The 13231-nt window shown below is 39.9% G+C and overlaps 1 protein-coding gene across 1 annotated transcript in view; it reads right to left on the bottom strand.

The window, feature by feature from the left end:
- The window catches only part of LOC135207911 (fringe glycosyltransferase-like), a 48499-nt gene extending 35852 nt beyond the window's left edge, over positions 1–12647 (bottom strand). The window contains 2 exon segments of the mRNA XM_064239847.1: positions 11553–11597; positions 11599–12647. Coding sequence (XP_064095917.1) covers positions 11553–11597; positions 11599–12198 — 645 coding nt within the window. The 5' untranslated portion in view covers positions 12199–12647.
- Between the last annotated feature and the right edge of the window lie 584 nt (positions 12648–13231).

The raw sequence follows: 13231 nt of genomic DNA, 5'->3' as shown, positions 1-13231 counted from the left end.
CTTAATAATGACACACACACACGTTATATCACACCCAAAACACGCGTGTAGTACACACACAGTAACATAAAACCCTTACAAATAACTATGCACTGGCACGGAACACTCGCACAAACACAAACAAACAAACACGCACACACATACATAAGCGGAGGAGGAGCAGTGAGAGAGAGAGAGAGAGAGAGAGAGAGAGAAAGAGAGAGAGACTTTTTTTCATCCCAATGAAAAGTAGATTCTTTAAAAAAAATTAAATATTCGACTATATCCTCTAAAATGATTAAATTCCTTCGTGCTAGAAATCCCTCTGAGAGAGAGAGAGAGAGAGAGAGGAGAGAGAGAGAGACCCGCATGGCGGCTCAGTGCCAGGTCAGTAATCGTAATTTATTGGGAGAAGTGGATCATCCTGACCTCGCTATTAGGGGCGCACACGTGAACCACAACACTAACTCGCTGAGAGAAAAGAGAGAGAGAGAGAGAGAGAGAGAGAGAGAGAGAGAGAGAGAGAGAGAGAGTCCCTAATATAAGAAATAGACGGAACACAACTATCTCAACACTGACGTGCGAGGAGAGAGAGAGAATACAATACCATTTAATCAACCTGCCGAAAGGTAACAAGAAATCGCCTTCTTATCCTTCAACTCCCTTCAAAGTGGGATGGGGAAAGGGGAGGGGAGAGTCACCTCTTCCAAAAAAAATGGGGTGGGGGTAGTGGGACTTCCTCCCCCTTCCCCTTCCCCCCTTATCCAACAACACGGCATGCTCTCACTAACGTACGAATTAAGACATTTACCATAACAAATGGCTGATTTGCATGATCTGAGAAAGCAATGTTGCTGTTGGAGGAGGAGGAGGAGGAGGAGGTGGGGATGGTGGGGGAGGAGGAGGGGGGGGTGTTGCAAGGGGCATCGGTTTCAGACCCTGGGCATGCATTTCAGGGCATGGGTATTTCAGGGTCTGGGTCTGCCTATCTGGGCCTGTGCCCTTACGTTTCTATAGTCGTGGATGAAGGATGCTGATATGGGTGATGGAAGAAGTACAGGGGGAGATGGGGAAGCGGGAGATGGAGATAGAGATGGGGAGGGGGAGGGGGAGGGGGAGGGGGGGGGGAGGGAGAAGGGTGGAGGTAAAGGGGTGGGCCAATGGAGAAGGAATTTGGATAATAAGCGAACAATAGCGAGAGGGACATGACCGCCCGTGTATCACGAAAGGCAGACGAGAGAATGCGGAGATATAAAATAAATATAAAATATCAAAAAGGCAATAGATAGAAAATGATTAACATAAGATAATATAATCGTAAACACAATTAAGCAGAAATAGGAATAAGAAAACCCGAAATAAAAATAGCGAATAACAGAAAGCAAAAAGTACTGCAAATCAACTCACACAACAAAACTATACATACATCTTCACCTATATGAGAGAGAGAGAGAGAGAGAGAGAGAGAGAGAGAGAACAGACCAAAAACGAACAAGGAAACGAAAACAGGAAAGAAGACGACGTCCACGGGATGAAGGAAGAGAGGAAGACTCGATAATGAATGGGGATGGGAAGAGGATGCGCCAGTAAGGACGTCTGACTCGAGGAGGAGGAGGAGGAGGAGGAGGAGGAGGAGGAGGAGGAGGAGGTGGGTGAGGGAGGGAGGGAGGTAGAGTGTTGATAGGACGGAGAGAACTATAGGATGTTGGTGATGAGAGCGAGAAGGGGAAGGAGAGGTGGGCAGTTATGTATACATACCCGTACCCAATACCCCAGGGGTTAGACACCCCTATGACCTACAAATTGAACCACAGGGGGGAGGCATGGCCCCTCTGGGGCAACGTTTTCAAGCATACACCGTTCTTTCCAAAATCCCAAAAATAACTAAATTCCCCAAAATCAAAAATAGGATAATAGCTATACCTTCTAATGCCCTTCGCCTCTAGTTATGCTCCCACTCCCCGTGGCTCAAGCATCCTACCATCCTATATAATATCCCTCGATTCCTGCAGCACAGGATCCCACAGGATCATCACAATTATGCCATTAGCGAGGGCGTCTAGACATCCCCTCCCCCCTACGGAGGGATGGTGGTGTTTCCCTTCATCATGACTTCAAAGGGCACGGGTGACGGGTGCCACTTTACGATGCCCCTGGTCGATTGGATGTACGTGAGTGTTGGGAGTCCCTTTCCTGCCTTCCTTCGTGTCTGTGTTTGCTTCGTTTCTTCGGAGGGAATGGCCTCTGGGATTTTATGAATAGAATGGCCTCTGGGATATTATGAATAGAATGGCCTCTGGGATATTATGAATAGAATGGCCACTGGGATATTATGAATACAGGTGCGTACACAGTGGACACAATACACAGGTGTATTTCTGATGCAGTGTGCTACTAGAGAGCAAAGAGGGAAAAATGTTTTGGAAGGTGTTTGGAAGGTGTCAGTCTTTAAAGAGGGAGAAATGTTTGGTAGATATAAGTTTGGCAGATATCATTCTTGAAAGATGGAAAAATGTTTGGCAGATATAAATCTTTAAAAGAAGGGGAAAATGTTCAGTAGATATAAATCTTTAGGGGGGAAAAACGTTTGGTAGATATAAATCTTTAAAGAGGGAGAAATGTTTGATTGATATAAATCTTTCAAGAGCGAAAAATGTTTGGAGGATATAAATATTTAAACGGGGAAAATGTTTGGTAAATATTAATCTTTAAATTGGAAAAAAATATTAAATAGGTATAATATTTGTGGGAAAAATGTTTTAGATAAAAAATCTTCAAAAAGGGAAAAATGTTAAGCATACATAAACCTTTCAAGAGGGGTAGTGGATATAAATTTTAGGAGTGGAAAATGTTTGGTAAACATAAATCTTTAAAGACGGACAACTGTTTGGCAGATATAGCAAATCTTTAGAATTTGAAAATCAACGCAATACCAATATGTTGTCAAAACTACTTATTATTCTTAAGACATTAAACAGCTCAACTTCTCATGATTTCGAGAATACCAAAACCACTGTTCATTTAGCCAAATAAATAAATATTTTTCTTTTGTAAAAAAAAAAAAAAAAAAAAAAAAAAAAAAGCGTACGTGAACTAACAAAAACCTCCAATTCCATCAAAACTCTGAATGTGCCAAAATTAAGGTTCATTTACCCAAATAAATAAGAAATTTGTATTGTAAAAAAAAAAATATATGTGAACTAACAGAAACCAATGACCCTACCCAAGACTTCATTCAATTTCCCCTCCACCAATTCCATCATAATTCTAAATGCGCCAAAACTAAGGTTCATTTACCCAAAATAAAAAAGAATTTTTTTTTTTTTAAATAAAAATACAGACGTGAACTAACAGAAACCATTGACCCTCCCCAAGTCTTCAATTTCCTCTCCCCAACCCCGCCCGTTCCATCACACCAAACACAACCTACCACTCCTTGAAGACTCAATTATCACCACAAGCTCATTCCGTGTCTCTTTCTCTCCTCCTCCAGAAAGGGTGCCACACAACTTGTCAGGGAGGGGGCAAAACGAGAGAGAGAGAGAGAGAGAGAGAGAGAGAGATACAAGATGCTGGGACACTGTAGTGTTGTGCCTGCATGTGCGTGAGAACGGGCAGTGCTCAGCTGTTCGTGACGTCACCACCTTTGTTGTTTTTGCTAATGGGAGTAGTAGTAGAATCCCCCCTAGAGCTTTAGCTTCGAAGGATAGATACCATGTCGGGCAAGGAGAAGAGAGAGAGAGAGAGAGAGAGAGAGAGAGAGAGAGAGAGAGAGAGAGAGAGAGAGAGGGTATAGGACTCCTTCATAAACAGATTACATTCTGCATTATGATATTTTTTTTTTTATTATTATTTTTAAACCAGATACGTCTGAGGCACATCATCTCAAGAATAGTTTCACCTAAATGGCAAAAGGATTAGATAACTCGTTCCAAGGCCCATCCCGTTTAGCTGTTAGAGAGAGAGAGAGAGAGAGAGAGAGAGAGAGAGAGAGAGAATCTTGAAGACTCTCGTGTTTCCTCAGCACCATCTTGAATTGACTCAATTCAAGATGGCGTTGGTTTCCTTCACTTTCAAAACAACCCTATAATTAAGAGACCCATATCCATCAAATGGAGGTGACAGGTGCTGCGTTTGCCACTGCTATAAATCAATTTGGAGAAGTGGCCAATACCCTTAGGCAATACCCTGACCCAGGTCAGCCCTCAGAGAAACAATAAAAGCCTTCTGTTGACCCTGGACGGTACCCAGTTCTTTAATATTAGCAATACTAAGACTTACGTAGCTTGCCCCCATACCTGCAAAAGCTTGATGGGCATTAAACGCCCTTAATTACACGGCAAATGGGTACACCCCATTCATTTATACTGGAAAACGAGCAAATTGGTAAGCCCCATTCATTTATTGAAAAGAGAGCAAATGAGTATGCCCCACTCATTTTTAATGAAAAAAGAACAAATAGGTATGCCCCACTCATTTTCAATGAAAAAAAATGGGTATGCTTCACTCATTTTTAACGAAAAAAGAACAAATGGGTACACCCCGCTCATTTTTACTGCAATTTATTACCTCTATTTCCCTTCCCTTCTTTAAGATGGTGACCTCCCCATCCATCTAGCCGAGACGACTGGGTTTATTCTATCCCCAAACCAAACACACACGTATAGTACAAATCACTTGACGACCCGAGCCAGTGCGTCTGACCTCACATGACCTATAACGAGGTCACCCTCTGACCCCCCTCTGAGGGTCATCGGCGTCAGGGCATCGGGGGCAAACGCTTCTCCATTTAATGAAAGCAAATAAAAAGAAAAGTTTTTTTTTTTTTTTTTTTTTTTTTTTTTTTACTCGTTGTCCACCAAACCTACAATTATCTCGTTCAGCTGCAATCTCTTGTTGTTCGTTCTTACGACTTCACGACTTAAAATAACTAGGATGTGGCAGTCATGAGCAATTTTCCAAGAAAGATATTAGTCATACAGCGAGTGAACTTCTTTCTATGTTACCAAATTGTGTAAATAATATATACAGATATAAAGATATATATATATATATATATATATATATATATATATATATATATATACACACACCTATATATATATATAAAATATATATATATATAGTATATATATACAATTGTGCTTTATATATATGAGGTAAAAGCCATTATATTGAATTAGCTTTACATTGGGTAAACTTACACTCTGACTGAGATTTACAAGACGTGAGACTCATATAGTGCCATACATAATATACTATGTGTGTGTATATATATATATATATATATATATATATATATATATATATCATATTTCTGCAAGGCACATGTACATACACCTCAAACAAGAAAACATAAAACCACAAAAAACAAAATCTTAAAAAATACGAAATGAAAATAACACATAGCCAACAGTACTGAAGAAGAAAAAATCACAACAAAAACAACCGAAACAACAGCAACAATAACAACAACAAATACACACACAAAAGACAAGATGCCCCATGAATACCCCAACCTTTTTTCTAATGAGGAGGGTAACGTCGAGCTGTAATAGACGTCACAAAAAAGGCGTAACTTTTATATCTGCATCGCGTGGTACACCTTCAATTTGGGCATTATGCCTTAACAAGGGCTGCCTGGACATGGCGTCAGGAAAAGGATACTGAGAGAGAGAGAGAGAGGAGAGAGAGAGAGAGAGAGAGAGAGAGAGAAGAGAAGTAGAAGAGAGAGGATGGAAAAAGCATATGTCCAGTCTAACCGTCACTAACTACAAAGAAAGAAATATAAACATATTAAGAGCCGTCTAGAAGAGAGAGAGAGAGAGAGAGAGAGAGAGAGAGAGAGAGAGAGAGAGAGAGGAGAAAGCTATTTGTCCAGTCTAACCGTCACTAACTACAAAGAGATATAAACATATTAAGAGCCTTCTAGAAGAGAGAGAGAGAGAGAGAGAGAGAGAGAGAGAGAGAGAGAGAGAGAGAGAGACGCCTCATTTATCAACGTCTGAAACACTTTCGGGGTCATGTGTCACCATTGAAACATCATTTGCCAAATTACGGTTGCCATGAGAACAAAAGAAGTATCAAAATAATAGTAGTAGTAGTAGTAGTACTAGTAACAGTAATAGTAGTAGTATTAGTAGTTGTAGTAGCACAAATAGTAATAAAAGAAGCAGCAATCGTGATGGGGCGAAAAATCCACGACAATATCTACCGTTCCCCTAATCAAGAACACAGAGAGCAGTAGACCGAGAAGGGGGGTATTGGAGGGGAGGGAGGGGGGCAGGGGGAGAGGTTTGGAAGTGGGGAGGGGAAGGGGAAGGCAAGCAATAAAGGTGACCCATATGACCTGACCACCGCGGAGACGTCCCCGACGAAAGATGAATAGGATCAAGGAGGTCAAGAATGACCGTGTTTGTCTTTTGTCCGAGGCAGCAGGGACGAGAGAGAGAGAGAGAGAGAGAGAGAGAGAGAGAGAGAGCCCAGACTCGTGTTTTGTCTCTCAGAACCCTTCCATTACTGTGAAATACCCGCCAGGGCGGGACGGTAGGAATTAAATCTTTTATTTTACTTCACGCTAAATCCTTTCCAGAGGGGGAGGGAGGGAGGGAAGGAGAACAAAATGACGGTCGATTTAAAGACAAAAAGGAGGGAAAATAAAAGGCGGGATAACAGAACGTCCTTCTGAATGGCTGAATGGCTCTGGGACAAAGGGGGCGAAAATGGAAAAAGATTTGAATACATGGACAGACCGGGAGTACAAGAGATTCTGAACCTCCTGACTGCTGTTGAACTATCATAAAGATCACCTTTACTCCTGGAGAGAGAGAGAGAGAGAGAGAGAGAGAGAGATTCATAATTTAAAAATTTAGTTACCAAAATAAAGAAAATTGCCTGAATCACTTCCATTTCTCTCAGACTACGAATAAAAATCTGCAACCTTTGACCAAAATAAGGAAAATTGCCTGAATCACTTTCATTTCTCTCAGACTATGAAAAAAAAATCTACAACCTCCCACCTACTGCATGCCCTTGGATTCTTCCGATCAAACCACAAAAATGAGGAGATAGAAATAATAACAAACCTTTTTGAGGCAACAAAAATTAAAAACTAATCTCAGGCAAGGTCCAGCCTTGGCCCATTCTGATACTATTTTTAGAAACAGAACTGTTATTTCATAAGCATATCGGTTAAAAACTGCCTTTTGCTATTAATGCGAGTCTCAAAGTAGATCTGTAGACAATCTTCACCGTTCTAAAGCAATTACAACAATTTCAATACCACTTATGACAATAAGATTATTTCAACGTATACAATTACCCTCATAATGTCAAACCATCAACAAACATTATTTTATTATTATTATTACTCATAAAATGAAACCTACTTTATTCCAAAGAATAAAATGGTATTTAATAGGAAGAATTAAGAGGTAAAGTGAAATAAGAAAGAGAAGATCCCACTTATCAAAAAAAATTAATAAGCAGACAAAAATGTTTATTAAAATGGGCCATTTCACAAACGTTTCGCAGACAGGGCATCCTTCAATATCAGAAAAGAAACGATCAGGTAATTTCACGCATCAGCAACTGGGCTGGACCATCGGTAACAGGGCATGCAGTTGCAGACAGCATATTTTCTAATGTGATTTTCAGTCGGCAACCCAGTTTGGGGAGAGAGAGAGAGAGAGAGAGAGAGAGAGAGAGAGAGAGAGAGAGAGAGAGAGAGAGAGAGAGCATAATTATAAAGTCGTTGAACTTGTGTGGGGTGCTTTTTTTATATACATAATCTTCAACGCAAATAGTGTCCCTAACAAATTGCAACAGTTTTAAAAGAGCACTTGTATCGTCCCAAGTATATCAAATGATATTCAGGTTTACGTTCTAAATGTCACGCCAGTCCATTGCAAAACAAACAAACACACATACACACACTCCTTTCATTATTTTATATAGTGTACTGAAATATATGGAAAAAGTTACTATAGGCCATAAGTTTCGAAGTTCTGAGAAATTTGAATTCCAAGGATGATGATGATAATAATAATAATAATAATAATAATATAATAATAATAATAATAATTATAATTTTCCGTTTGTCGAGCAAAATGATAAATTAAAAATTTTCATGATTAGGAATGAAGAAGTCAGTGGTACCCAAATCACTAATAAAATCAGAATGAAAAGTTTATTGAAAAAAAACCTAGACGGAATTCTGTAATAAATATCTATACTGAATTATCAAGGATTGTCAAGAAAAAAAAAAGTCAATATTAACCGATTTTCATTCTGAATTATAAAGACTTCTCAAGTAAGTGTTAATAATCAACTACCTGAATCTAATAATGTAAATACGTTTACATATTATGGGTAAAATATATTTATATATATATATATATATATATATATATATATATATATATATATATATATATATATATATTATATATATATATTACTTGACACACCATTCAGGCCAATGACGTATATAATAATAATAATGATGATAATAATAATAATAATAATAATAATAATAATAATAATCTCTATCAGCTTCATGAAATCACGATTGAAAGAAAGTATTAAAAGACCACCAAAATGACGTCACACACAAACATAGCACCCTTTTTTTTAAAGCCCTCGAAAGGAACTATAAATGGATAAGAAAAGAGAAGAATAAGTATCAGGGTAAGTTTAGAGAGAACAAAATGCATGGGAGCAGACTTTGATTATCTGATAAAAATAGATAAAGAGAAGAATAAGTATCAGGGTAAGTTTTTAGAGAACAAAAAAAAGTGCTGGGAGCAGACTTTGATTATTGATAAAAATAGATAAAAGAGATATCATGTAGGTTGAGGTGAACTAAAATAAAGTCGATACAGAGCAAAAATTCAGTACTTAATGCAGTACTGTATCTTTCTCGACAAATACAAAGATTTTTTTATTTATACGACTGATTAAGAGGCCGATTCATTAATCAGTGATCAGTATGTCATTGAGCAAAGTAAGGTTTAGTGACCACAAGAGACCAACAAATGAATCGGCGATTAATTCTGATTAATAAGATTTTTTTCCTAATAATGACAACTTTTGTGAACCATCCTCACAAAAATGACGTTTGTGAACAACTCCCACAAAAATGATAACTTTTGTGAACAACCTTCAGAAAAATTACAACTTTCGTGAACAACCCTCACAATAAAATGACAACTTTTGTGAACAACCCTCACAAAATTGACGTTTGTGAACAACTCCCACAAAAATGACAACTGTTCTGAACAACCTTCAGAAAAACGACAACTTTTCTGAACAACCTTCAGAAAAATGACAACTTTTGTGAACAACCTTCAGAAAAATGACAACTTTTGTGAACAACCTTCAGAAAAATGACAACTTTTGTGAACAACCTTCAGAAAAATGACAAATTTTGCGAACACCCTCACAAAAATAACAACCCTATGAACAACTTTTACGAACATCTCAAACAAACACATACGACAAATCTCACATATAGACTAACAAATAGCAGCAGGAATCAGTCTTATAATATCACGGTTATTTACAGCAAGATCGCATCCGGCGAGGAAATTAACCAGAACGGACCTCATCGCCTAACGGTTTCCGTTCTCACGATAGAACCACAAAACGCAACCGAACTGATATATAGAAAAAAAAAACCTGCTGTACGTAACCGAAAAAAGAACACCCAGGAAGCCAGACCTTTGGAGTTTATATATATTGAAGTGATCATCACACAATCGAGTGGAACAGTATTTTCTGGTTCAACTCGCGAACGAATCCACGTCTTTCAGCTGGTAGCACACCTTGCCTTTGAACTGAAAGACCAGGGTTCGATCCCGAGGTGAGTCCGAAATTTATATATATGTGTGTGTGTGTGTGTGTGTGTGTTTGTGTGTTACGTCACTGTTCTCGATACGGACGAGCAAGTCATTCTAAATGCATTTCCGTTCATCGGAAAAACGCGAATCTGAGAGAGAGAGAGAAGAGAGAGAGAGAGATCCTGCATTATAAGCAAGTGTTCACAGTCTATAGCATACCGACAGAAAAGAGCAATGGATGATTAAAGAGAGAGAGAGAGAGAGAGAGAGAGAGAGAAGAAAAAAACCGATCACGCAACGAGGCTTGTCAAACTCCATCTACGCCACAGGTGCACAGGTACGCATAACTCAACTCGCCTTAAACAAACGTACGCAAGGCGCGGCGTAAAAAAAAAAAAAAAAAAAAAAAAAAAAACAAAAGTATACAGAAAGAAGGAGGAATGCGTCAGTCCTCAGCTAATGAGGTCTCCGTGATCCCGTCAGCCGGTGAGCGGAGAGGAGGAAGAAGGGAAGGAGAAGAGAGAAAATGGAAGAAGGGACGAAAAGGTGTATATACGGAGCACAGGTGGGTACCGGAAGAACGTTATTATATACGCGGAATTAATTACCGGGGAGACTAGCGCGCCAACACGGCGCGCGGGCACCGGAAGTGCTGTTATACACGTCTTACATTATTATAGGCTTAACGTATTTTTTTACTGTTAGATATATATATTATATAGTTTTATATATATATATATATATATATATATTATATATATATATATAGATATATATATATATATATATATATATATAGATATATAAAATTATTGCAGCCCAAAAACTTCGTAAGGACATATTGTAAAGCATACAGACATTTTAACCGATATCTAATTTCCCCTAAACTCAACATAAATGACATCCTTAAGAAAGGCAAACTTAAAACCATTATATAAAAATAAGACACGCAATTACAAGCAGTACAGTAATTGCCTTGATATAAAACTAGAAAACTAAAACCTTTACGAATGACTCTCTACATTCAATCTCCAAAAAAGACAATATAAGAGCTGTATTCAGCGGGAAAGGAGGAGGAATCCTTGATTTAATGTCACAGTATCCGATAAAATCGATGCGCGTACTAAATTATTGACTCTAAACAGCCCACTGGTCGCTAGGCAACAGAGCACCTTGTAAGGTAAGTTATTTTTAGTGCAGTAATGGGTGAGAATGATGATAGTGATGTACTTCACTGTCAACACTGCATTATTATTATTATTATTATTATTATCTTAATAACAAGATGATATACCCCGATTCATATGGAACAAACCTGCAGGTGCCATCGGTTTGAAATTCAAGTTTTCAAAGAATATGGTCAATCACACGCTTTAGCTTATAATTTATATTTATATTTACACACACACACACACACACACACACACACACACATATATATATATATATATATATATATATATATATATATATATATATATATATTATATATATATAGTACTGTGTTGTGGTGTATATATATCATATAATATATATATATATATATTATATATTACATCATATATGTACATACATATATAATGTATATATACATATATACACCCTTCGAATATAAACTTTAAAAAGAAGTAAAATTAAATAGGGAATATATATCCAATTCTAGCTTCTTTTTTTATTTTTAAACAAGCAGCGAGATAGAGAGAGAGAGAGATTAACACGACCCCCGACACCCACCTGCTTCCTGGCCAGCGTGAACCACGTCTTGAGGACGAGGTCGAGTCCGCGACTTGTGGAAGTTCTTGGTGGTCTTCACGCTGATGAAGATGTCGTCGAGGGCTGTGGAGGGCTTGGTCGTCGCCGTCGCTACGAAGCCACTCAGGAGGCTCCTCTGCCTCTCCTCCTCGTCCACGTCGTCGTCGTCCTCCTGGGGGCGTTGCTCCTCGAGGTATCCTCCTATGCCTCCTCCTCCTCCTCCTCCTTCTAACCTGCCGCTGGTTCCCGCCACCGTCACGACCTCCCCCAGCAGGCTGTTCTCGCCGCCTCCCGCCGGGGGATCGTAGTCCCTGTTGAGGGACCTAGGGGCCCTTTCGGGCCACGAGTGCACCACGGCGGCGGACAGTCTCGGGGAGATCTTGAGGGCCTCGCCCCTGGAGGATTCCCCGGCGCCGCCGTGGCCATGGGCCGCCAGGTTGTTGAGGACCAACACGCAGACGGTCACAGCGATGCACGCGAGAGCCCCCTGCTGCACGAGGCTTCGGATCTTCACCCTCATCAGGAGGGGCGAAGGAGGGCTGGTCGGGCAGATGGCTGTGGAAGAGGCGGCGGCGGCGGCGGTGGAAGACTCCTTCTTCAGTTTGCCACCGCTCAAGTGTTGTGGCATTTTAAGGGAAGGGGAGAAAAAGGGGGGTGGGGGTAGGTAGGTATCTGAATGAGGAATGACTGTCCTTCGGGGTGAAATGTTTCTGTTTCCACTGTTACACCGTCATCGGCAGGACGCTTCTCGAGTCCATATCCGAGCGAGTCGAGGTATATCGTTGAGAAGAAGAAGAAGGTAGGTGTGCTTTATATATATATACCTGCGGTCCCTTCGTAATCGCCTGGATTAATATGAACGTGGCACTTCCATAGTGACAATTCCAGGGGCGGCACTGCGTTCGATAACGCCACAAGACATCACACAGTCCCGCGATCTCAAGTCCCCGTTCCTCGAGATCATTCAATATCAAACGGGGGAGCTTTTATGCCAAGACACCGAACTCACACACACGATCGTCGGAAACCTCCGCTAACGGTCCCTCCTCCTTCGATTCTCGAGCGAAACTGATGCGATTATGGTTGAAACTCCTGTGCCGGGAACCGCGAGAAGAGCGGTTGCCAACTATTATTTTTCCAGCCGCGGGATGCTGTAACTGTTGCTGGTGCGACTTTGTAACTGCTGACGGCTACAGCTAGCTTGCTATTTTTTTCTTCTTCTTCTCTCTCGCTCTATCTCTCTCTTTCCCTTTTGTTCTTTCGACAAGCAGCATTAATCAGCTATTACGGCTTGGTATATCAAAGGTCATGCCATTACAGCGAGTGGAATGCCATTAAGAATAACGCACAGCGTAAAGTTATTAAATGTATAATAAGAAATGTTCTGAAGCAATAATGAAATAATGCACCATAATTAAATAGCGACATAAATCATTTTGATGGACATTTATTAGGCCGCTACTATCGGCATTCATAATGTCCCTTGAGAGAGAGAGAGAGAGAGAGAGAGAGAGAGAGAGAGAGAGAGGAAATTTATTGATCTGATTGCCCCGCAGCTGCCAGCACATAACGTTCAATTACAATCACTGAATACCGGAACGTTCAGTCAGTCTATTAAAGCAGCGCTGAATATGAAGCCGCGTTCAGAAACGTTCCCTGAA

This window comes from Macrobrachium nipponense, chromosome 34 (genome assembly GCF_015104395.2).
Source record: "Macrobrachium nipponense isolate FS-2020 chromosome 34, ASM1510439v2, whole genome shotgun sequence".
NCBI classification, from domain to species: domain Eukaryota; kingdom Metazoa; phylum Arthropoda; class Malacostraca; order Decapoda; family Palaemonidae; genus Macrobrachium; species Macrobrachium nipponense.
Note: the sequence above shows the minus strand (reverse complement) of the source record. Positions and strands in the feature narration are given on the sequence as shown.